The sequence below is a fragment of the Rhipicephalus sanguineus genome, chromosome 1, assembly GCF_013339695.2.
Source record: "Rhipicephalus sanguineus isolate Rsan-2018 chromosome 1, BIME_Rsan_1.4, whole genome shotgun sequence".
Taxonomy (NCBI): domain Eukaryota; kingdom Metazoa; phylum Arthropoda; class Arachnida; order Ixodida; family Ixodidae; genus Rhipicephalus; species Rhipicephalus sanguineus.
Window position 1 is genome coordinate 262,734,013 of NC_051176.1, and position 25,546 is coordinate 262,759,558.

General features: G+C 45.2%; 1 protein-coding gene across 1 annotated transcript in view; it reads right to left on the minus strand.

Annotated features, from left to right (window-relative positions):
* The window catches only part of LOC119378858 (nuclear factor of activated T-cells 5), a 128,477-nt gene extending 110,747 nt beyond the window's left edge, over positions 1 to 17,730 (minus strand). Inside the window, exons 1-4 of the mRNA XM_037647904.2 lie at positions 17,479 to 17,730; positions 12,331 to 12,423; positions 9,135 to 9,391; positions 673 to 980 (exon numbers count right to left, since the gene is read on the minus strand). Of these exons, the coding sequence (XP_037503832.1) occupies positions 673 to 980; positions 9,135 to 9,391; positions 12,331 to 12,397 (632 nt within the window). The 5' untranslated portion in view covers positions 12,398 to 12,423; positions 17,479 to 17,730. The remainder of the gene's footprint in view (positions 1 to 672; positions 981 to 9,134; positions 9,392 to 12,330; positions 12,424 to 17,478) is intronic.
* Between the last annotated feature and the right edge of the window lie 7,816 nt (positions 17,731 to 25,546).

Below are 25,546 nucleotides of genomic sequence, written 5' to 3' on the forward strand. Positions count from 1 at the left end.
CAGCAGCGAGGCTGGGTTGCTTCAACTGTTACTCATTAATATCGCTACACTGCATTGCCCCGTGGCTCCTAAGGGCCGTCGCTTCCGCGGATTTGCGGCGAAATCGGGATCGGGAATTGGCACATGGCGCTCAAAGTTTTCGAATTAACTGGGCTGGCGCTGACCGCCGCTTCAAATTATCCACTCAGATTTACATTGCAAAATATGGGACCACAGAAACCCTTCGAATTATGCGGGATTTCGAAATAACCGAGTTCGAATTAACGAGGTTTTACTGTATGTGGGCTTCTGGCATTTCACCTCCATTGAAATGTGACCGCTCCCAGAGATATTGTGACAATAGCAATTAGTTTATTTACAGAATAGGATCACACTCTATGCATAGTTAAAAGGTTTAACTGTTAAAGTCGGTCAATGTAGGCAATAATACTACAGTGAAATGAGCAATGTCCAACTGGTCTCACCAATGCCACAGTTTGAATACATGATTAAAAAAAGGTAAAGTATGGCCTTAAGCTTTTTTGGCTAGCATAATCAACATTTTTTAAACAAATGCAAATATGCTTGTAAAATATGTTTTACAGGCCAGACCCTAAATGTTTCTTTTTATTAGTGTGCACTGCTCTACAAAGAAGTCCCTCCCCACTCCCAACACAATATCAGTCAACTCACTTGATCAATGCTCGCAAAGCAGTCTGTAGATTGTGAAAATCTGGACCCGAGCGCGATGCCAAGGGTGTCTCGGATGGTTGCGGGGCATCCCCGAGCGTGGCTTCCTCAGACACAGCTAGAGGAGAGGCTCCTGCCAGGGCTCTGCATGGGGACTGTGGCGGGGGGCTTGCACTGGCCCGACTGGAGGAGGGGCTGCCAGAGCAAGGGCTGCCCCCCAGTGCACCAAGCCACGATTGCTCCTCCTTTACGGTCATGTGAAGCATGCGCACCAGCATTGAGTTGGGCTCCTGCAGCAGACTGCCACTATCCTGAAATTCAAAAACATGCCACAGCAGTCAACATCTTGCTCTCTATGCCACCACTCCTAGTAAGACACTAGGACTTGGGACTTTTTTTTTTTTTTTCTGCTAGGAATCTGTGACTCTTCCACATAATAATAAAATGCAAAAACTGGAAAAAAAAAGAAGACTCTCATTCGCCTGATAATAGCAGAAAGCTTCAAAGGAGACGCAGCTCGTGTGTGGAAATGATACCAGTGAGTGCACAGCTCCACGAGTGCTAACCGATTAAAACAACAGTTTTACGTGCAGACATAAAGCTCAACCTGTGCTGCAAAATGACGGACACTGCAGGCAAGCAGCGACTGGACTTGTTACTGATGTCTACCTTTATATAAAACACCAAGCAATTTTTGTCTAAAATTAAACCTACTCAAAAAAAAAAAAAAGAGACAGAGAAGTGTTATTAATGCTTTGTACGTGAACTACACAAGGTGTGCCAACTAATACGTCCAAGCTATTTAGAAAAGGATGGGCCAATCGGAGCTTTATTCCATCCTTGTAGACCCTCTTTCTAACTTGCAGTTAGAGTGAGTTTCACAGTCAAGCAAAGTCAGTGAAGCACTACACATTAACATAACTACTGAAATGGGAGTGCAAGGGCGATGAAACTTTCTGACAACCTGCAACACACATTGTCAAAAGTTGGCGCCTTAAACACGGCAGCCACGACGTTTCCAGTTTCCACTATTTAATCTGGCGCTCGTAGAACTCGAAAGCATAGCCTTCGAGATTGATGGTTGTTACTCAAAGGAAATCATCACTGGGGCGCCAGTTTGTGCACCACTTAGGCTAACATCAAAAAGCTATTTCTCCAAACCTCAAATAGAAATGAATAGCTAGCATTTGCTTCCGCCTTACAATGTGTTGCAACGATCACTTTATTATGAGTGATCGAGTATTGGTAGTGACAGAATTAAGGAACTGCTACGTCATCAGTAGAGACCGGAATTTAGGCAAATGCCTATTTTGTTCCTTGCGCTCCTATCGCGCCATTTTGATATATAAGCATGAATTAGAGGTTAAGAAGGGCTTTTATAGTGTTTTTATAGTGCCTATAAATGCCTATTTTTGGCGTTCGTGCCTAAATGCTCATAAATGCCTATAGATGCCTATTTTCAAAATTGGCACTTATATTAACGCTATTTAGCCTCAAGTTTCGCTCCCGGGTGCTGTTTGAGACCGTTATTCATGTTACCACGTAAGATTGACTGTTAGGAACTATGGGGTTTAACCTAGTCCTCTAGTTCAACCAGCCAACATCCGCTAGCATCAGTGAAGCGGGACACGCCGGCGAGCATTCGCCGCCACGCTGACATGGCCCGAGTGGTTGGCGAATGTGAAGCCAGCGGAGAGCCGTCAGCGGAAAGGAGAGTGAAGAGCAAAAAAAGAAAGAAAAATGTGATGTGCACGCAGCTTTTGTTTTGTAATTTACTTTTTAAGGTGTTCACTGCAGTAGCGTAGCCAGAAATCTTTTTCAAGGGGGTAACAACCATACTTTATATACGTTTGTGCATGCGTTTGTATGTGCACGTATATACCCACAGGCAACACTAAAGAGTTTCGGGGGACGGGAGAAGGTTGACCCCCCCCCCCCCCCCCCCGACGCCAGTGGTTGACTGCCAGGAGAGAAATTGGCTCTACGCAATTCGACCCGGCCAATAGGAGGAATCCCTCGCTTCTGGTCTTTTAGCAATCTGGCTGTCTGCTCCTACTCTGCACTTCTCAGTCATGCCGGTAAGACACACAGGAGTGTGTTGATTCGACAGTGGACACTACTCACTCTGCAGAACACGGGAGTGCGAACCGTGCGCGACAAAGCACGCTATGTTCATATGTTGGCGTTTTTGTAACTCGCCACAAACATCCGGCAAAATTTCCGGAAGGGAGCCGTGGGAGACTCTGCTTGCCTGCGAGGATCAGGAGGTGCAACTAGCACTCCTAGACCAGGCGTGGCGGGCCACTCAGGTCAGTGGAGCCCTGGAATAGGGGCCCCACCCACCCGCTCCCTGGACCCCTTTTGTTTTTCCTTCCTCAATAAATGTTTTGATATATACTGTGCCATCTTAAGCAATAACATTTTTGTTTTCCTGTCGTAGATAGAGGTCGCGCACGTCTTTGTCTGAAATTATTTGCATTTATGTGAAAATTCATTGTGCCTATATTTACGCATTTGGAAGCCTAAAACATTATTTTTTGCCTGCCTATTTTCGGCGCCTAAAACGAGCTTTTTAGTGCCTAAAATCCGGCCTCTAGTCATCAGCATCTGACACCACCATATATGTTGGTGTGTGTGTATCTATATATATATATATATACAGCAGACTCTTGATAATTCACACTTTCAGTTAATTCAAACAAATTTTAAATTTTTGGTTGGCCCATTATGTTTTCAATGTATTTTAAAGCTGCTTAATTCAAACTGCCTCACTGCACAAATTCGGTTAATTCAAACTTTTTGCTTGCTCATGTCTGGAAATATCTGCTGCCTTTGTTGCTTCTAGCTGAACATTCACGTTTTTCTGTTACTAACAGGCGCAAATGAAGCTGATTGCCTGTCTACAAAACGGCCAAACTAGCCGAACCTTGCGCACCAATAATCTCGCGCTGACCGAGGGGGAAAAATACTGTACGGTCTGGCATTGATCTATCGCATGCCAAACATTGCTTATAGTCACTTTCTCTGCAGTATGCCATGCGAGAAAGTGTCCTAAGAATTAGAAGGGGCTAGCAACTGTCATGGGACACAACACATTTCGTCCCTTAATTACACACCCACGCATGCCTTGTATAATAACAGGTACCAGTATTATCGCTGATGTCTAAAAATTTTACTGGCAATCATATATATATATATATATATATATATACTATATATATATATATATATATATATATATATATTATATATATATATATATATATATATACAGAAAACACGCGAGCCAAACATTATAGCGCAGCACGCAGCCTGGGATTTACAATAAATTCTCAGTCAGCTAAAAAGTGCTTTCTCTTCTCTCAACAAAAATGATGCTTACGGCGTCACTGGCACATGGTGCGCTCGGTAGTTACTGCGGCTGCTGCGAGAGGCCGTCACTTGCCCACACACGTGCGCGATCGCACTGAAAGTACGCCGCGCGTGACGTATCTTCTTCCCCTGTGCCACCCCTCCCTGATTAGCTTCCAGCGCTTTCGTCAGGGTGAGAGAAGAGAGAAAGCAATTACAGCGGGTGACAAATCTTTGTAACTCTGCTCGTACTGGACAGAGCCTAAAAACTTTTGCAGTGCTCGATTAGTGAGGAAGTAAGCTCCTTTAATGAAGCCATTCCATGGCTACTTGGAAAAGTGTTGCAGGGCCCCTTAACAATCAGTCTATGCAACCTGCAAATAAATACTGGCACATGAAATGTGTCAAAAAGAGGATAGAAAAGAAGGCATACATACAAGAAGGTATACCCTACATAATGACTGTCAACACTTATATCCTATAGTAGTACAATACAAACAGGCTCAAAATCTGGACGTTTCACACATACTGACTTGAAAATTTCGAGCACTACATCCTTTAAGACATGTCACCACCTTAAAAAATAAATATTCTTGAAAAAAAAATTTTTTTTTAACATTTCAGAGGCTTCCGTTTGTTTTCACAAGCCTTAGGCCATTAAAAAATTATGGCCACTTTTACGGCCCCTCCTGTACACACCTGAAACAGAAACTGAAAGTTTCTAACTCGGTAAGGAGCACCAATTCACCAGAAAGGCTGCTACATATGAAAATGTTTTGTCATGACAATTTGTTGCAGTATGCTATAAAACCTTACAGAAGCATTTCATAATGCCTGATGTTCTTGAATTCGATAAAGACTTCTACTAGAGGGCTGTGGGGCACTCATACTCTGTTGGTCTGAAAAATGTATACTTAGCACCATGACAACCCAATTTTCAATCATAATCTGTGTTATCTCGGTTAATCCTTGTGTGTTCACAAACAAGCTGGCAAAATTTTAGCACATTTGGTCGAGCCCTCAATTTATACTTGAATATTTTTATAAACACGCTAGCGGCCTGAGAGTCTGGCAACACTGGCACACTCACGAGCCATGACGTAACAAACAAGCTGCTTGCTGTGCGAGTGTCTGCATTCCGACAAACGATTTTGTTCCATGCTCAACTGCACGCGCAATCGAGCTATTTCAGATTTGTTCAGCTTGTCATTGAAATTGAACGATTTGGAATGGCTGAAACTTGGATAGAAGACTACGGTTCCGCTCCATGCAGCCCATGACGTCACACACGCCATGGCAAAATGGCGGTCACCGGCGCTGGGTGGGGTTTATATTCGGCGACATCTAGGGCTTATTTTGCACTGAAATATTCTTTTACAGTCCGTTTTTCATATATGTACAAGCACAATAGACCTTTTACTTCTATTTTTCACTGAAAACTGTAATTCTTGGGTGACCATGTCATGGCCTTTTTAAGCATGCCAATTATTTTTATTTAGCTTCTACAATGCTGTCAGCTAAGTTCAATGATGGAAACAGGGTTATACGACAAATTTTAAAGAAGACAGGCATCGATCATGTGTAGCACATAACTAACGGTTTGCCTCTCATATCGTTACAGGAAGGGTGCACGCCTGTCACCTTCAGACGCCAAATAGGCAAGAAAAAAAGAATGCGTGCTTCAACTCACGTAAAAATTTAACATGCAGCTTCTGAGGAGGGCCCAAGCTATAAACATGATAAACTTTATATTTATTAGATGTTTTTATGATCAGCTGGACATTTGCTTAAAAGCTCTAGACCCATTTTTCCCAAACCTTGTTTTCACATTTTGGCATGCTGTTTCTTAAAACATTAACCTGTGCGATGAAGCAGCAGAACTGATAATGGATGGTCACTTTTTATGCTCTGGGCAACTGTATGATAAAAACGCCAGGCCTGCGCTGAAACCGCAGCACAGTCACAGCGAAAGCTGGAAGAGCGGCGTTTCTAGAGCCCGTTAAGCTCTCTTGGGGCTACAATATAAGTCCACCCATTACGCCATAAATCACAATTTTTGTGAACTTGGGAAGCATCTACTAAGCCATTATTCGTCATTCTGCAGAGAAGCGAGGCACTAGCTACACGTCTGTAAGGCATTATGTGCACTTTGTTGACGCGACGACTGATGACGATGAAGAATTATGGCTCATCCCTTTGTAATGGGTTGGAAGTTTTAAACGGCCCACCAGTCATGTAATTTGCATTGGGTGACGCCCGGTCGCTATTTCCCTCTCCCGTCATGCTGTATAACATACGTTGACGTGGGAGAGAGACGGGGGGGGGGGGGGGGGGCGAAGAACTTTACTGAGACCCCGAGGAAATGGATCATGTGCTTATGGGCTTCCTTGGCAACCAATACAAGTGCAATTGCGAGGAACCCACTACGCTATAAATTACTGTAATTTTACTGAGACCCCGAGGAAGTGGATCATGCGCTTATGGGCTTCCTTGGCAACCAATACAAGTGCACTTGCCAGGAACCCACTACGCTATAAATCACTGTAATTTTTTAGAAGTAGGGCAGCAGGCACTGTGCCATTTTTCGTCATTCTACGGAGAGCGTTGGTACCTGCTAAACGCATGTAAGGCATTATGCGCACTTTGTTGATGCTGTGCCTGATGACGATGAAGAATTATGGCAGAGCCCTTTGTAATGGGTTGGAAGCATTCAACAACCTACTCGTTGCGCAATTCGCATTGTGTGACGCCTGGTTACAGAATTCGCGTTGTGCGACGCTTGGTGCTTATTTTACTCTTCTACCACGCTATATTGCATATGCTAATGTGGTTCCTTCCCGACATGAAGCCTGTATAGGACCTTTTTGCAAAGCAGTTTCAAGCACCGGCATGGCTCAGAGGTTGAATACTGGGCTCCCACGCAGAGGGCCCAGGTTCGAACCTCGTTCCATCCTGGAATTTTTTTCTTATTTCGTTTTTTTCTTTCTTATTTCGAGCGATACTGGTTACGGACACCGGCGGCGGCGGACAACTACGGCGCCAAAAACGGCTGGTGAAATGATCTCATAACAGCTTTCGCTGTAAAAAACTGAGCTGGAAGTAAACATTTTTGGTACTTTTAAATCTCACTTTAGCTAGAGATATGGTAACATTGGTTATTTAGTGGAAAGGTCAATGTCTCGATTACGTATGTGCCAAGTCACTTTTGATTTGTGCCGTTTCTTAGTTATGACTGTTGGTGTAACATTCACATTTTGACATCTTTTTATCGTACAAAATGTTTTTTCATAATTTTACCAATTTGACCATATAAAACACTTTAACCCCTTAAATGCTGATTAAATTACGAAAAATTGTTGTCAAGACAAAACAACTTGCGAAAACGTTTTATGGCTTTCAAAATGCTTCATTCATCATATTTCGCACTGTCATGTAATACCCAGGCCCATAGCCAGGAATTTTTTTGGGGGCCCATTTGCTTAAAGCTTAAAGGGCCCCTAAACCACCCAGAGGTCGAAATTTAGTAGTGGTGTGACAGTTATACATGAGTCTACAATGAACACGTAGCCGTTAGAAATTTTCAAAATGCTGCGATCGCTCGTTTCACTCTTTCCTTCGCTACCCTCCACTCGTCTGCTGGTCTCCTCTCCCAAGCCGCTTTGCCCTCCTCACCGAGTACTACCCCTCCCAATCTCGTGTGACATACCGTAATCGCTGACGCGCTCTTCGAAACAGCGGGCACTTTCGGTTGCTGTGACCCTGCTGAACTCCGTGCTTCTCGACTAACCACTGTTGTTGCCGTGCCGGCCCATGCAAATTGGGCTCGTATGAACCCTGTGTTGCGCGCACGCGTTCTAAAGATCTCCAAAATGATGGACCCGTATGGTGACACGTGTCGCATCTTTACGTTTTTCCAGTCGGCACTTTTGCAGCCAAGCACTGATGCGTGAAAGCCATCGCAAAACCCTGTCGGATTCAGCCCGCACAGCCTATCAGACCGCTAGGCGCGATTGTGCTGGTATGCTAGCGATTTGGCAGTTGCGTTACGGGCTGCAGTTGCTGATTCGCAAGTGCGCGCATACGGGCAACACGACGAAGAACAGGAAGGAGCGCAGGCAGCTGCTTGCAGACTAACCGGAAGTCGCAGGTTCTTGTTCGACCAATCGCAGCATCACCTGCATACCGCATCACAGACTTAACACGCTGACGTCACACATGTCACTAGGCAGACTGGAAGGGCCCGGAGAGAAGAAATTGTTTCTTGGAATTTGTGGCATGCTTGCGACTTCTAGCGCTGTCTTCTAGGCTACCATCCTTGTGGTAGAGTTCAAAGCACAGCAAAGCGCCATGTTCGTTTATAACGCGCTGGAAACGCAAGGCGCAAAACATTTCACCGTTCAGTGTGCACTCTCATTCAGCAAAAGCGCCAATCATAAAACCCGTGCTGCCATCTATGTTTTAAATAGGAAAACACCATTTGACGAGTGTGGCTCGTCAAAAGCCTCTTGAAGCATTGGTGAAGAGCCATGACAAGCACAGCTTGTCATAAGCAGTTAAGGGGTTAAACATCTATGCTTTATAAGAGAAAGAAAGAACTGTAACTTTTGGACTAAAACTCTAAAGTTTCTTTTTTTGTTGAAGGTTGTGGCAGGACTTAAATTTGCAGTCTGGAAATTTTATAAAAAAAAAAAATATTTGCAAACCTCAACTGACAATTTAATTACAATACTTTTTCTAGAACCAGTTTCACACTACTGTGTCATGATGTCATAGATGCAGAAAGTAGTCGTGTAAGGAGCAGACCAGCCATTTTTCGACACTCACTTCTACTCATTAGGTTGTCCGTTATGCTGCTGCATCAGTCTTCACAATGAGTAGACTGAAACAAACTGCTGAAAAGCTATTCTATTTCAAATTACCTAGGATGCTCTGAGGCTTGCCAATAAAAATAAACTTCCCAGTGGTTAGAGCGCTAGGACCTTCGTTTAATGGTTAAAAAGAAAAGTAAGGAGGACTGCCCAATTCGTCCCTTAAATGGTCCCCTTTCTGAAGATTAAAAACAAAACAAAACAATGAAAGGGACTGCTACGTTATTCGGGGCAGGTATCACAAACCTGGGCAATGTCTCGTACAGTAGAAGACACAGAGTCCTCATGCTGGTTGGTAGTGTCCAGGGTACAATCGAGCGTGCTGAGATTAGACTCCATCCTGTGGGACTGCTCGCAAAGTGCACTTGCAAGTTCACTCAGTTCCGAATACGGCAATTCTCGGTATGACGATACTGGATTGTGATTCACTGGCAGCCCAGACTGCCGGCCATAATGTTCTTCCTTGACAACCGATGCGTCTTGTCCTATTGGCACCAGAGAACCTGCATACACACACACACGAGAACCACATTAAAAAACAAGACGTCAGGTATGTATAACAACTCAAAACAGTGATTGAAAGCATAACATCACAGCAACAACTGAGAAGCCTGAAGTTTGCAATATCGTGGTCCCGTTTCCTGATACATAATTACAGTGATACAAGATGCACTCAGTGTAGAAGCTGTCAGAACAGTATCGCCATACTGTCCTCGCTTAATGTGCAGTCATTACTGGCTGCTGAGACAAAGTGTCATGCGTATATCAAACAAATAGGTAGAGCAGACTTCTGCAGCTACAGGTTGAAAGTCTCTGTATGAAATCGCCGAGTCTGTTATACAATGGTGCCTTCTGTAGGTCAGATGTAACAGACAGGCAAGCACAAAACCTGCAACACTATTAATTTTTTATTTTTTTTTCCTAACGATATCTATCTCCTTTAACTACACAGTGGTATTCTCTGTGCTCTGTAGCAGCTGTAGCTAGAAGAGCAGACGTTTGTGCTAGTTGGTACAAGATTACAGCAGTTAAAAATAGCGCGCGACATATGGGATGGACATGGACAACAACACGAGTGTTAAAGGGCCAGTAAACAACCCCGAGGTCCAGAAATTGTAATGAAGAGAAATATGCGCACTTTTGCAATGTGAACATGTTGCCGCAAGAATTTTGCGAGTACGTGCTATAATAAGGAAGTTACAGAGGTTAGAACATCCGTTTCAGCTGGTTTCAAATTTTCGCGCGGCCTCGCCACCCTTCTCAGCCACAGGGAGGGGAAGGCGTAGCCCATCGTCGTGACTCCGCCCAATTTGGCAACGTGACAGGACGTCAGGAATTGACGTCATCGGCGAGCTCGATCAGTCGCTATGTACTTCCGCTTGCTGCGGCCCCTGGTTGTTTATTGTTTACGTTGTCGCACGTGCTCCGTAACTTTACGGGCAGTTTTCGGCTCTTCGGTATTTTCAAACCTTTGTGACAGTTCACAATGCAGTAGGAATGCGTGGTTGCTTTCCAAGACGACCAAGGGGCGCGAGAGAAAAGAACCCCGCTTGCCGCACGTGCAATAGGAATATATAGTGGTTATTTGGAAAGAAAAGGCACTTCTTTCTGTCTCCCAGAAGCAAGCGCAGAAGCAAGTGCGACCCGTCCGAGCTACCGGAGGTTCCCCTCTCTCCGCTCGATTTGCAGCCGACAAGTGAACAATGCTTCCTCTACGTGTTGCTCATGTCGAAGGTCAAGTTCGTGCAGGTGCTATCTGCGTGGCCGAAACCGCACCATCCGCAGGGCCAAGAAACAAGGCACAGTTTCGTAACGGCGGGTGGGAAAAGGAACTGATGTTAACTTGTTGAGGCCTGGTCTAGACCAATCGACGAGCTCAGTGCTACGTAAACTCGCCGATTGCCGAGTTTGCGTCACTGCGCGTACGAGGAGGATTGGTCAGGCGTAGGAAAGAAGTGCGGGAATTGTTTTTCGAAATGAAGGGTCTGCGCGGCGCGCGGCGCTGTAATATTTGGAAAACGTCATCGTCGCGGTCTACTGTACGAAATAGCGAGCTTGTTTGGGGGGTGTAAAAAAAAAAGTCGCAGCCTGTTTACGGGCCCTTTAACTTACAACTGAAGTCACATCCAAGCCCTTTGCTTGCCACCCCACCCCCTTTCAACGTAATGGGGTGCATGTGTGAAAAATAAAGAAAACCCACTGAAATTCTGAAGCTGGAAGTTGATAACTCTCAACTCTAAAATGACGCTTTCAAAAAGTGTAACAAAAATTACAAGGAAAGGATTATCAGCAGAAAACTGCAACCTATAGAGCTGTAACTGCAAATACAATAATGGGTAGCACACGTATATCCTCATCCCAAAAAATACTCATTATTTCTTTTTCAATCACAGATTTTTAGCTCTGATATAGTTATTGACTTTTTTCTTTATTTTATTACCACATGCTCTTAGTACTATATTATATACCAAATGCGTATGTGCATTTTGCGTTAGCATTGTATTTAATACCACGGTCACACTGGCAAACTTAGTGTCATTATGAGCGAGTGCACTTAACCCTCCAGAATGTCACTTTGGCGGCAAGCTGCTACACAAGAAAGATAAGTGTACTTTGGAAATGATGGTAATGGCGATGAGTGCTTAAGTAGAACAACAGATACTTGTTATTTCAGGCAACGTTTCTTAAGTAATAATATGTCATGGCTGTAAGCAGCCCTAAAAATAAACTTTAGGTAAAAACGCGGCCGATGCGGCCATTGCACGGTGGGTGCTGGGCGTGCCCCTGGCGGCCGTGGCAGTAAGCTGCCTGACAACGAGAATAGCAAAGTAGTTTTTTGAGATATGGTATGCTTTAATGCATAACATTATTCCTAATAAATGAAAACAACAGTTTAAGAAATGCTATGAACTCGGCGTCGGAAAATAACTTGTTTATTCTCGAGCCACTGGTACCGAGGCTAGACACTCCGTCGAAGCGAAGCGAGCTTGGCGAGCGCACTCGCCAGCAAGTGCGCTTTGCAGTGAGTGTCACTAAGTGTTTCCGTGTGACAGCGTGTGAATGACACTAGCAGTGAAGTGCACAGTGCACTTAAGTTTGCATGTGTGACAGGGGTATAACATACTTATTTCTATGTTTCTACAATTATGTCCATAAACTTGCTGTAGTAATTTGTAACAAACAAGTAACAAAAATAACTCATTAGGAATGCATTTCACTTATCACAATTCCTATCAGCGCTCACTCGTGTCTCAATTGCTTGGCTGCTTCTACAATTCTATGCAACAGGTGTTTGCATCAGCAGTTCTTCAGGCTTAAAAAAAGTGGTTCACATGAAATGCTTACCACTCAGCACCACAGCCCAGACATGGCATTCAAATAGAAAAGGCTGTGAAAGATGACTGCACAAGTTCTGTGGCAAATAAGGAAACACAAGGCTCACCCTTGGTGATGTAGCCAGACGGCAAGTTACTTGTGTCAGCCTGGGGGCGGTTGGTGATCTTGCCCATGTCAACATTTGGAGAGGTTCAAAACGCTGAGAAAAAAAAGAAGGAGGGGGTTAGGAGGGGCAAAAGCAAAACAATTTCAGCAAACAACTGGCACATTACTTGCATTACTTCTAAAGACATTTAACACACACACACACACACACACACACACACACACACACACACACACACACACACACACACACACACACACACACACACACACACAAAGGTAAAAAAGGTGCCTAACAGGCCAAACCAACAGAGACAGTGCTCTGAAAAGGTGCCTAATAGGGCAAACCAGCACAGACAGTGCGCTGAAACATGGTGAAAGCATGTCAAAGGATAAGGCCATTCTGAATGTGTTATGACTTATGCCTCAACATGAGGCAACAACCTTCAGAAAACAGATGCTCGGTGAACTGAACTGCAGCAGCCTTGACTGTGTTTAATAGAGGAAGTGATGAAGTAAATTCTATGCAAATGAGTATGAAAATCCAAACAGCAAATGAACTTTAGTAAGCCCGCTCCCACCTATCTAAACTGCAGTAGCTACACATCAAGTGAACTGGATGAAGAAAATCTGAACTAAGACGTAAACACTGGCACTGCCTAACAAAAGGAGTGCTATGCCTCTAAACAAAATTTATTCCTTTTATCAAAACCATATTGAAGCTACACTAACACGTACACGTGTAAACACCTATGCGTGAGTTTATTTTAACATATTTCCTGGACAGCACTGCCAGTGCTTATAGAGAGGCTTGTGTTGTAGCTGATAATGTGTCTTGAATCTCCACAAAAAATTCTTCACTGTTAGATCTTTAGGAGTCAGCAAAGTGGCATGCTCCATCAAGCACTCTGCCATGGGACATTCAGGCAGTACGGCAAGGGCTGATAAATGGTTCACTCCCCTAATTATTTTTCTCGACAATATGCACTGGAATGGCACAGATAAGCATGCTGGCTGTCTAGCTGCTCAGAGAGGTCTCGCGCCCGTAAACAAGCTTCTGATCTGTGGCCGCGTCACCCAACAAGCGTGCCTGGCAACAGAAGTGGCGAGTTCCCGCTACCTCAGGCGTATTTACTAGCGACCGCTTATCTGGTCCACCAGAAAACATAAACACTAGATGAGAAAGACTGCTGTGACAATGAACTCCTGGCAGTACAGAAGCTGGTCGCCCCCATGCATGCTCAGCGGGCCTCACTTGTACTTTGCTCACCAAAAGTTTGGCAAAGAGTGAGATACCACAGGATGAAGCCTATCTGGCTACAAGAGGGAAAGAGGCGCTCTGAGCTAACATTGCCAAAGCACTTTTAGATTGGAGAGCTGTCTTGGCACATCCATGAGATGAGGGTTTACACAGCTGACAGAGCACTACGCAAGTTGTAAAAGTGAGGTACTTAACAACGCTGCACACTGCTGGCTTCTCAGCCAGATCATAAGAAACATAATGCTCGACTAGAGAAGGAAGAAAGCATGCTAAATAACTATACGTGAAAACAATAAAGAAAAGAAACTGAAAGCACATTTAAAATACGAACACTATCAGTTTCAGCAACCAAAGGCAGATGAATAACCTCCAATTCAACGAAATAACGCAAAAGCCAACTAAAACAAGCTAAAAACTTTTTTTTCATGGATATTTAAAAAATTAGAGGTTCCGTTTTGAATAAACAAAATGTGTCCTGAAAAAGCCACTGTAAAGTTGTGCTTGACCATAGCAGTGCATTTACCTTAAAATATGATCATGTTTCATCGTTGCATTTATCCCACTGCTTCTCAATGCAACACCAACAAAAGGAGGGATGATAACCCTAATTTCTAACGCCGTGTGTTGAATAGTTTTGATTTGCAAGTGTACCGACATACATGCACATAGGAAGTAAAATATTCAATTTGCATTATATGTAACAATTTCTTGCATGACAGCACTGGGAAAAAATTTCTCAAAATACTTCGCAGAGCAGCAGGAGAAAGCGTATGTTCGGGCAATAAAATCTCACTGCACAGGCAAAACATTAATTAATGCCTTGCCTAAATAAGCTTACACTTGTGCATGAGAATGCTGCTAGTGCACATGGTCGAAAGCGTTGTACACTAATAAATATAAGCGCTAAAGAATGTGACAAACTCCAACAAACAAGAATGCCCCACAGCCTTAGGTCAACTGACAAGAACCCAGCTGTGGCCACTCAAGCACCACAAGTATGTGCAGTGGCATCTCAGCCATCGCCACTCAGTCTCCATCGCTTTAGTGGTAAGGATAAAAGAAACAGGACCCCATAGATAGCCTTATCAGAAGAGGCTTCCTCCAAGCACATGATGTGGCACCAGAGACAAGATTACAATGATAGGCCAAAGACAAACAACGAAAACAGTGCAAACTGCCACCCAAGCCAGACTACGTGGTTTCTCCCTTATGCGGCCAATGACACTATACGGAAGCAAATCGGCAGACTCTACTACTGAGAGGCAAAGAAAGAAAGAAGAAAGAAGAAAGAAAGACCGCACGCAACAAGCGCAAGCGTGCAACATTTATCGTACATGCTTTACGAAGGGCTGTAGAACTCTCGAGAAGTTATAGTGATGACGGTAAGTTTTTGGTTGAAGTGTGTTTATTTTCCTACAACACCTTAACTGAAACACTGAATCCAATACTGTGCAAGATGAGGTTGCAAAAAGCTGAGGAGATAAGTTTAGGTTAACGCATGGCAGAAAATTCTCAACTTCCTCGTCAATGCATGCAAAGTTGAAATAGGCCTGCTCTCAACAAACTTCACAAACACAACAGTTGGCAAATTGAACAAGCAAAAGAATACCCCTATGCCTGCCAACTTTTGCACCTGAATACACATTAGTAACGTGAGTAGTCTGCGGTATGTATTTAAATAAACACCTGTCATTCATGCAGAAGAAAACGTGACAGCATAGCATTTAATAGGCAGTTTTCGAATGGCGTACGCTAAGTTAGCGTTAGCGTTTGCGGCCCGCTAACGGGAGCCCGCAAGCGGTTAGCGTACGACGCATGCGCAGTTGCGCGAAAAGCCAACGCAAAGCTTTGCGTACGCTATTCGAAAACAGTAATAGCGTACGCAAAGCTTTGCGTTGGCTTTTCGCGCAACTGCGCATGCGTCGTACGCTAACCGCTTGCGGGCTCCCGTTAAGTGACGGAAATAGCGGGCCGCAAACGCTAACTTAGCACAACCAGCGGGAAATGAGGAACGCTACCGTACTGCCTTACCGTATTTGCGTACCGTATTTCCGTAACTTGCTAAAAGACTCCACTGTCTATCCTAAAACTGCCTAATATCGGCGTCGCACGTGCACTTGTAGTGCGTCGCGATTGGCTAATCTGCACAAACTTCGTGAGGGAGCTAATCGCGATTGAAAGTCAACGTTACTAGATGATTGAAAGTAGCCCTTACGACTGGGGTATTATTACACGGCTACCCGAGATTATTCTAGAAAGCAGGCAGAAGCACTGCTTTTGAGCATTTGCATTTTAAAGGCATCTAATAACCAAATCACGGTTAGTACCACAGAAAAAGAAGTCACAGCTAAGCTAATGATTTTGCTTTCCCATTCAACGTATCCCGGAAGTGATAGCCATGACATGTGAAAAGTAATTACTCACAAAGGCATTCCCATCGCCGCAACAACAATGCAACAATATTGTAATACGAGACTCCTCTATTTTGACAGTTCTTTTTCTCCTTACTTTACATACAATAAGCATGGAGTTCTTTCACCAGAGCACAACGAGCGCCTCCTGGTACAACCAGACGCTGGTACAACGTAGTACTTTGATACATATAACATGTGGATATGTCGTATTTCGTTCAAGACCTTACGTTAAGACGAAAATAACTGAAAGGAGTCCAGAAACGAATGTTGGAGAGCAAACGTTAGTTCGCTCGTAAGAGACGTTTACGAGCTTGTTAACAACGCCCCCAACTTGACGTTTCTTGCCTGTAAACATTGTGTGTCAAGCTCCTCCAAAGCATCCGAAGCAAGCAGTGCAAGCTGCGGGGCTCTTCACCTCGTATCGCTTTATTGCGTGCGGTTGTTGCCCCCCCCCCCCCCCTGATATTCCGACATAACACGAACCATCAAAAGAAAAGCCCTGTCTCTTGCAGGCGTACTTTCGCCCTCGTTGCAACGAGTGACTTATCCCCGATCAGGAAACCAGGGAGACGAAATAAGAAGCGCGCTGAACAGCGGACGCCGAACGTCCATCGGAAGCTCAGAGGCGACGGACGTAATAAGAAGCGCCGTTCGATCGCAGCACTTTCCTGTACATGCGCCAAGACAACAGCCAAGCAAAAACAGAGCAACACGAAGCGTCACCACACTTCATTTGACTGGGCTTGAAACAAGCGTGATAAAAATTAAAAAAAAAAAAAAAACGCTTCGGGCGACAAACTTGGCGTCAGACGCATCTACACTTATCGCAGATAACAACATCGCGAGATTAAAAAACACGACGGGAGATCGAGTAAAAGAGGCATATCGAACACTGCTTGTTTTCCTTTTTTTCTCAGCTCACGGCTCGCGTATGTGATAATTCTGCGGCAACTAAACCAAAGGAGCTCGGAGAGCCACCATAAATAGCGGAACGCACTAAAAAACACGCAGAAAAAAAAAGTAGAACAACACGGATGGCCAAATGCACAAACAACCAAGCAGAAAAAGAGAACGCGGACCGTCACAGCCACGATTCCTATTTTTAAGGCAAGGAGGTGAAGGCACGCTTCACCAGGTGAAAGTGTTCACTCACAATAAAGTCTCCGGACAAATTTTTCTCCGAAATTCTTAGGCCGAACGTTAGGAACGCCAACACATACACATAACAACACAGGTCAACTCGAGCAGACGCAAACCTTACCACTTGTATGTGACCCGTACGGACTTTCGTGGCAAGCGAAGCGGGGCAGCATATACAGCAATTACAACAAACACTCATAAGTTGAGAAGTGTTTGTTGCTGAGTGCAACGTAGCAGCACTAGCCTCCTCATTCGAGCAAATATAACCAATATCAATGTAGTTATTGCTACGAGGCTGGACGCCATTGTGGGTCAAGATCCCAGAAACCCTCACCTCCAATCCACGCGAGCGACGCGCAGTTCCTTCCCTGATGTCGTCTTCTTCTCGATATCGTGACACAGTATTCCAAATTTTGGCTTTCATGTAATCAGGTTATGTAGGGCGATCGGAAACTCGAATATAAAAACAAAACCGCTCCGCCGCGCGGTAACAAACAGGAGGATTGAGGTTATGCAGCCGTCTGCCTGAAACTGCCTTTGCGCATGCGTCACACTCTCCTCACTCTCTCTCCCAGTGTCTCTTTCCTACCCCGCGTTTCTTGCCTTTTGTATTTTTCTGCTATCTGGTCACATGACTTGCTGTGGGCAAAGTCGGCGTAGCCGAAGCAGCCGAAGTGTCGGGTGCTGGTTTGGCGTTCTCTTGGTCGCTGCTTCCGGATATGCGTCGGTCGGCGGTCTCCAGGCGTTGCGGTCAGATAGCTTGATAGTCTGGCGCTCTGGCAGTCTGCTACCCCCCTCCCCTCTTTCAAGCTACCCCCGAGAGACCCGAGCCCGCGATTTCGGCGCTATCCTCTGCTGACGCAGGGCAAGGTGGCAGGCATTATACGGCACAATTTTGTTTAATAAACAACGTACCTATGGTGTGCTGTCTTGAATAGAAATTACTAGTGCTTCGAAACAACATAGTGACAGTCGAACACTGAGCACAATACACTAAAGTGCGCCCTACAGGCGCTCGAACTTAAATGTTTGAGCATGCTAGCTGTATTCTCTTCATAGGTGAGGTAAAACGTGAGGTGCTACTGGAGCCACTAGAACTGCGGGTGCTACTGCGGTTGCGATTCAAGAGCTGGTTGTTTGTGATAAACAATGCCTTGGAATATCATTCTCACATACATTCGTGGCCAGCCACAAAACATGGCCTCCGAAATTTGTCGCAGTGCACGCAGCCCCGTTTCTAAGGCCATGCATAAAAATATTCGTATCTATCCTTTTGTAAACTAGATGGCGCCACGGAAACCGCGCCAGAACGCGCCGCTGGCTTTTGGCGCGGTGAGGTCCTTACAACTTTGTTTCAAAAGCACATTTGCCGGGCTTCAAACTTCGTTTCTAAAGCACTATTGCCGGGCTTCACCGATGACCAAACGATTGTTTAGATGTTGGTCAGGCTCTGAAGTCGCGGAGGAGTCTGCACACAGCTCGCGGGCGTGTTCGTGGCGCGGAAATCAGACGGCCGCCTGAAATGTGGTTTTCCTTCCGGCCTAAAAATAGCGACAACGGCAGCATTTAGTAAATTGGGCGGTTCGTTATTTCTTTAGGTGTCCCAGTACTTTCGACAGAGAACGTTCGTTTTTCAGAATAAATTACTCTTTTCAAGAGCACGTGTCAAGCGAGTGATCACGGACGCAGGCCAAGAGGCATATGACAATGAGCTTCAGAAATGAGAGCTTTACCTGGCGATCTTGCGAGAAAGCTTGCACTTTCCTAACTTTTAGTTTGGTGGACCAGACTTTGTCAAAAAGACATTGCCCTTTGACAAAGTATGGTCTACCACACACACACACACACACACACACACACACACACACACACACACACACACACACACACACACACACACACACACACACACACACACACACGCACGCACGCACGCACACACACACACACACATATATAGACCAAAACAACAAAGGGTTTCTAGGTCCGGTGAAATATTCACAGAAACATCAAACAACAGACGCGCGTGGAAAGCAATGATGGAGCTCGGACCCCGAGCGAAACGTAAATAAAATTGCTTCGCACGCGCGTCTGTTTGATGTTTCTCTATGTGTGTATATATATATATATATATATATATATATATATATATATATATATATATATATATATATATATATATATATATATATATATATATATATACGCTCCTTCAATTGAAACAGGTGGTCACAAATTCTGTCCTCTGGACACTAGTGATGCAGAACTATCGATGGTACTATCGATAATATCGATAGCATAAAATCAACCGCGCGAACTGATTGCAGCATATATTATAAGCTTGGTTCCTCGAGTGCGTGGTGGAGCAGGAGTAGCATGCTAACGACAATAAAGTTGACACGCTCTTGTTCCTTCACCAGAATGCTTGACTGATACACGATTCATGATACATGATACATGAATGCTTGACTGATACATGAGACTTTATTGAAACGAAATTGGAGTGGGAATGGGGGAGCCAGGTTGGACGAAGGGCTAGATTGGGACCCAGCCAGGGGGCCGCAACTCGAGCAGACCAGTGGCCAGTCGACAAACTTGCGATATAGAACAGACACAACGATAGCTTCAGCATAGTGGCGTCATCTCATCTTTAGAGCAGAAACCATTTTTGCCAACAAACCGACACTCTTATTTTCGTTTTTTACATTTTGATACATCGATGTAGTGTGTAAATATCATGGGCGCAAAAAAGAAAGGCCGAAAGCAGGTGGAGAGCGTAGGTATGCAACAGGGGCGTAGCAAATGGGGGGGGGGGGGGGGGGCTGTTGGGGGGTTCAAACCCTACCCCCCCGAAAATTTTCAATTTCGCTTGCGTACATATATACGCACATATACAAACGCACGCACGATCATATGGTTGAACAACCCCCCCCCCCCACTCCCGAAAAAAGATTTCTAACTACGTCCCTGGTATCCCTGGTATGCAGCACTCAGAAAATTTCGGGGGGTGTTGTGACCCCCGCCCCCCCGGGCTACGCCCCTGCTATCAGCTTACTTTCAGTATTATACAAAATATTCACGAAGGTAATTTCGTATATGGTGAGATGTCCTGGCGCTCTTTGGCCATCAAATGACCCTTGCGCCAATAAACAAGATATATCATCGTATACGGTGAGAGAAACACTTGACACTTGAATAAACCCAGAGAGCAACCTGGATTCACGAAGGAGCGCTCTTCTATGCATCACAGCTCTGTAATCAATCAGGCAGTTAAAATATCAGAGAACAACATACCCCTTATGTGTGTGATGTGTGGTGCGCGTTTGAAGTGTGCGCCTTTCAAAAGTGCGCAACATGAAAAGACTAGCGCGCGCAAACGGTGGCCAAATAAAAGACGACGGCATCGAAACAACGTCCAGCACGAGAGCGCGAGGCGTATGGGTTCGACGGACAAGTGGCCCAATAGGAAGTCACCACGGAGATTCCAGGGGCCAATAGTTAGGCACCACGAAACGTCAGCATCGCCAATCAGGACGGGACAAGTTGACCCGAGACCGAAAAAAAACCTGGGTCGAAGAAGAGCCGGGGAGTTCCAAGGGATCGAACCAGAGAAGTGGAAGGTTGGCACCGGACCGGGCGCTGAAGATATGGGCCGTCGGGTTGCGGACCCGAGCCACCAAGACTTCAACCGGCCGTGGCCTCCTGCCATCGAGTTCCCATGAGAGGCCATAGACATGGTGCGAGAACTCCACCCCAAGGGCCTGCGCACTCCGGTGTCGGCAGGCAACTTAGCCGCAGCAGTCGGGCTACGGGCCCGAGCTGTGCATCGAGCTGCCTAGCCAGGTTGCCTCTGGCATCTCAGTGCGTCGCCCAGCAGCCACCGTTTCCTCTTCGTCACCTGGCCGGGACCTTCGGACCACGGCGTCCAGGGAGGGCGAACTTCAACGGTTCGTCTGTTTGAGAGCAAGGCCTGCTGATCCCGGTGCAGGCAAAGCAACGGCAGTTGGGCTACGGGCCCGAGTCTTGCATCGAGCCGCCTCATCGGGCTAATCTTGGCTTCGCCATGCATCGCCGAGCATCGACCGTCCCCTCGTCAACACCAGGCAGATCCGTCAACTCTACGGTCATCCAGCCAAGCCTCCGCTAGTGGGTGAGACCAAACTAGCATTCTTCCCCGCTCCGCTGTTCAACCGCGCCGGAACTATAACGCTTAACTTAAAACTTTGAACTTGTGCTTTGTTTGTGGTTAAGAACGTTTTGCCGTGTGTAGTGAACCTTTTATTCAGTGTTTAGTGTGTGGATTTTTTTTCCTCTCTAATGGTTTATTAAAATTTTTTTGTGTATGTTGAAACCAATGGCTTTTGTCCTCATTCATGCTCTCCGACGCTCAGTCTAGAGGGCTGTCGAAAACAGAAAAAGAACCTGCATCACAATGTGGCTTTCATAAAGTAGGAAAGGAATTCAACTCAGCAGAGATATACCAGCAACCTTGGAAGCATCACGTCGTCAGGGGGCAATAGGAACACGTGTGAATATCGAGTCGACATCTATGAAGACTCCACGGCTACCTTGCCACAAAAAGAAAACCAAAAAAATAAAAAGGGATCAAGAGAGGGTTCAGGCAAGGAGATACAATCTCTCTAATGCTGTTTACTGCATGCTTAGAAGTATTCGAATGACTAGACTGTGAAACAACGGGAATTGTAAGGCGTTTATTAGACGGCACTCAGCGGCAATACGCAGTGGCGACCACGAGCACGGACTCTGAGCGCGAGCGGCGTTCTTTCAGGAAGGAGCCGCAGGAGGACGACCCACTAGAAGCCGCTGGAGAGCGCAACCCATTGCACAGTTCCAAGGCTTCGCTACAGGAATAAAGATAAACGGATAATATCAGGAAAACTTACGGTTCGCAGATGACATCATGCTATTCAGCAGTAATGGCGACAAATTGCAAGAAATGTTTAAGAACCTCAACCGGAAAAGGTTTACAAAAAATACCGGCAGATCCCACGCATTGTGGAAATCGATGTCATGCGAAGCGGTCACCGGGTAGCTATCCTACGCAGCATTTTTTTTTGTTCTTGTTGTTTCTTGGAGCCAAGCGTTACGAGGTAGATCAACGCCTTTGTGCACATTAAGTACTTGTTCGCATATCGAGGGCTTACCATGCACGTCGGCTACATTGACGCCTGAAGGGTAGCTCATGGTCCGACGTAACGTCGGCACTCGCATTACAGCACGGGCGTCAGTTTATTGAAACGAACAGCGCGCTACGGTGTGATGATCCCAATATTAAAACTAGCGTCATTGGCGTATTCTTACGGGGTCGAGGGAAGCTTGACTACAGCTTGCTGAGTCATAGGAGCATATATGTAATGTTTATTAAATTTCTTTAAAATCAGATAGCCAACACTGAAAGCACTGCAATTGACATTCACCAGCCATGTGTTTTTCAGAAGCAGCTTCAAGTACTGGCGTGGCTCTGTGGTAGATTGCTTGACTGTCATGCACAATGTCTGGGTTCGATTCCAGCTCGAACCGTGGTTTTTATCCTTTGCATCCATCGGCAATTTTCGCTCACCGACTGCGCCGCCGACGCTGGCAGCGAGTTTTCTTTTTCTTTTTTTTTCGACACGGGCTCCTGAACGCTATCGCCATACTATTTCATAAGTCTAGTCTCGCCGTTCCTGGTTTGATATAGACTGTGAATCACCTGTGGCACATACCCGCATTCCATGGGCCATGGTATGCGGGTATGTGCCACACTGGACCGAGGGAAAGAGTTTCATGACGTACGCGACCAGCGCATTACGTTATCTATGTGATGACCACTTAATCGTGTTCGGGATACACTAATGTCCTTCCATGCTAATTTTGGTATGCTCAAAGTAAAGGAGACGGCCACGAGAGCACGACGTCGTAGGTGGCTAGATAGATAGATAGATAGATAGATAGATAGATAGATAGATAGATAGATAGATAGATAGATAGATAGATAGATAGATAGATAGATAGATAGATAGATAGATAGATAGATAGATAGATAGATAGAAACGGTCGAAGTGTCTCTGGTACGCAAAGAAATGCTTCGCATTTAATATGCAAAAGACTATGGTGACGCTCAAAAGTCTGGCGAGAAAACAAGAAGTCACGATTGGCAGCCAGCCCCTAGAATCTGTGCAATAGTATGTATATCTAGGTCAATTATCAAGCCTACTAATCCACCGAAGAATCAAGTTTGCCTGAAGCGCATACGGCAGACATTCCCAAATAATGACCGCTAATCCGCAGCTGTGACAAAAGCGAAAAGTGTACGATCATTACATTTTACTGGTACTAACATATATGGGCAGAAGCTTGATGAATATAAAGGACACGGCAGCGTGCGATGGAACAGCAAATGATAGGCGTAACATTAATTGGAAATGCGATTTGCATGTGCATCAAGCAAATTACGGTTGAAATTTGTACTACTGCCGTGAATACTTGTAATGGGGCGGCGGGCTCGTCAAGTTGTCGACAGGCAGCTTTTATTCGCCGCTTCTCGGTCTGTTTTTGATATGGACCAAAATAAAAGTTGATTGATTAATCGCGAGCTATACGTAATCATGTGGCATATACCGAAACAACTAAAGGCAAGGGTGACAATTCCTTTCGAACAAAATTAAAATATTCGTTCAAAAAAGGTATTTGTGATTTGTTCCTATAGGTTGCTGCGTGCAGTTCCCTGCAGCAACGCTGCCGATGTGTATGGGAAACCACTGCAGTGAATACCGCTGTGCAGCGAGCCTTGGCGTGCAAACATTTTGTGTCGTTCACGAGCTGTTCGTTAGCGCTCGGCTACTTCAGGGAAAATAGAGCTGCACACGATTACGCAATGTCGACCAAGGCGCTGGAAGGCTATTTTAGGATGTTTAGATGAAAGTTTAATGCAGTGCTGCAGATCTTACGGCTTAGCGGAGATAGTGGTGTCTGCTGATGAAACCAACACGACAGCACATTTTCGAAATTGGTGTTTCCGAGCCGTCGGCGTAGATGTGGCGTCCAGATGCGCTGGAGCTGAATATATTTCATACTTGTCTCGGGATTTCTTGGCTTGTTAATTGTTTATCTCTGCAAAAGTTGTAATAATTGCCCAGGCAGAGAGAGTCTTGAGAATTAGTGAAACGCAGAGAAGGACTCGTAGTGGTGCGCGAGTACATTAACTGCTTACTTTATGGAAAATGTATGCACGCAAATAGGATGTTCCTTGACTCTTGCGCCATGTCGCTAAAATGCACAAACTGCGTTGTAGAATGCCAGTGAGAGGCACCTGCTTATAGTTGAAGTATTCCCCGGCAGGTGGGAGTTTAGGATATATAGTAAGTGTTTTCGTTTGCATTGATTTTAGTGTCTAAACGTTTGTTCACGAGAAGTTTTGTAAAGCAGGCATTAATTTTTCGCTTTGTTCAAAGGTGGTGGGCAACTTCGTCCTAGGGGCCGTGAGCACACGGGCTGTAATGTATGTATGTATGTATGTATGTATGTATGTATGTATGTATGTATGTATGTATGTATGTATGTATGTATGTATGTATGTATGTATGTATGTATGTATGTATGTATGTATGTATGTATGTATGTATGTATGTATGTATGTATGTATGTATGTATGTATGTATGTATGTATGTATGTATGTATGTATGTATGTATGTATGTATGTATGTATGTATGTATGTATGTATGTATGAGAAGGTGTGTGCATATTGCTGATCACCACTCAAGGGGCTAAGCACTCCTCCCCCCACCTTCCCTAAAACTAGAGGGCGCGAAGGAGACCTTCGCAGAGCGCTGCGCATTATTGAACTGACTCAACGAAGCCTCCGCCTGCGGGTCTGGTAAGGATGTAAAAAAACAAAAACACGAACACAATTTCAAGTTTTCTTTTCCCTTTAGACATCAACTGTTCAGATGACAACCATTTAAACTGTTCGTAAAGTGTCACGTCAGGAATTTGTGACTCGTATACAACATAAGGTATCTGGGCATAGGCGTGCGCAGGGTTCCCCATCAGGGGGGGGCGAAGGTTCATCACAGCGCCCCCCCCCTACTAAGTCAATGTACGTGGCAGATTTTGCGCCCCCCCCCCGCTCCTCTTAGGTGACTAGGGGGGTCAATGTATGGGTCAGATTTCGCGCCCCCCCTTAGGTGATTAGGGCCGCCCCCCTGCCCCCCCCCCCCCTGTGCGCACGCCTATGTATCTGGGTGCTTTATACGTTCTGGACAGAGTGTATGGTCTCTCTATTCGTACATGTAGCAGAAGCACACTTCACCGGTGATATTTCTAACCATCGGTTATGCAGGAACTTCTTAGCACCAGTGATGGCTTTCTGGAGCCTAATCCAAGAAAAAACTTCGGATA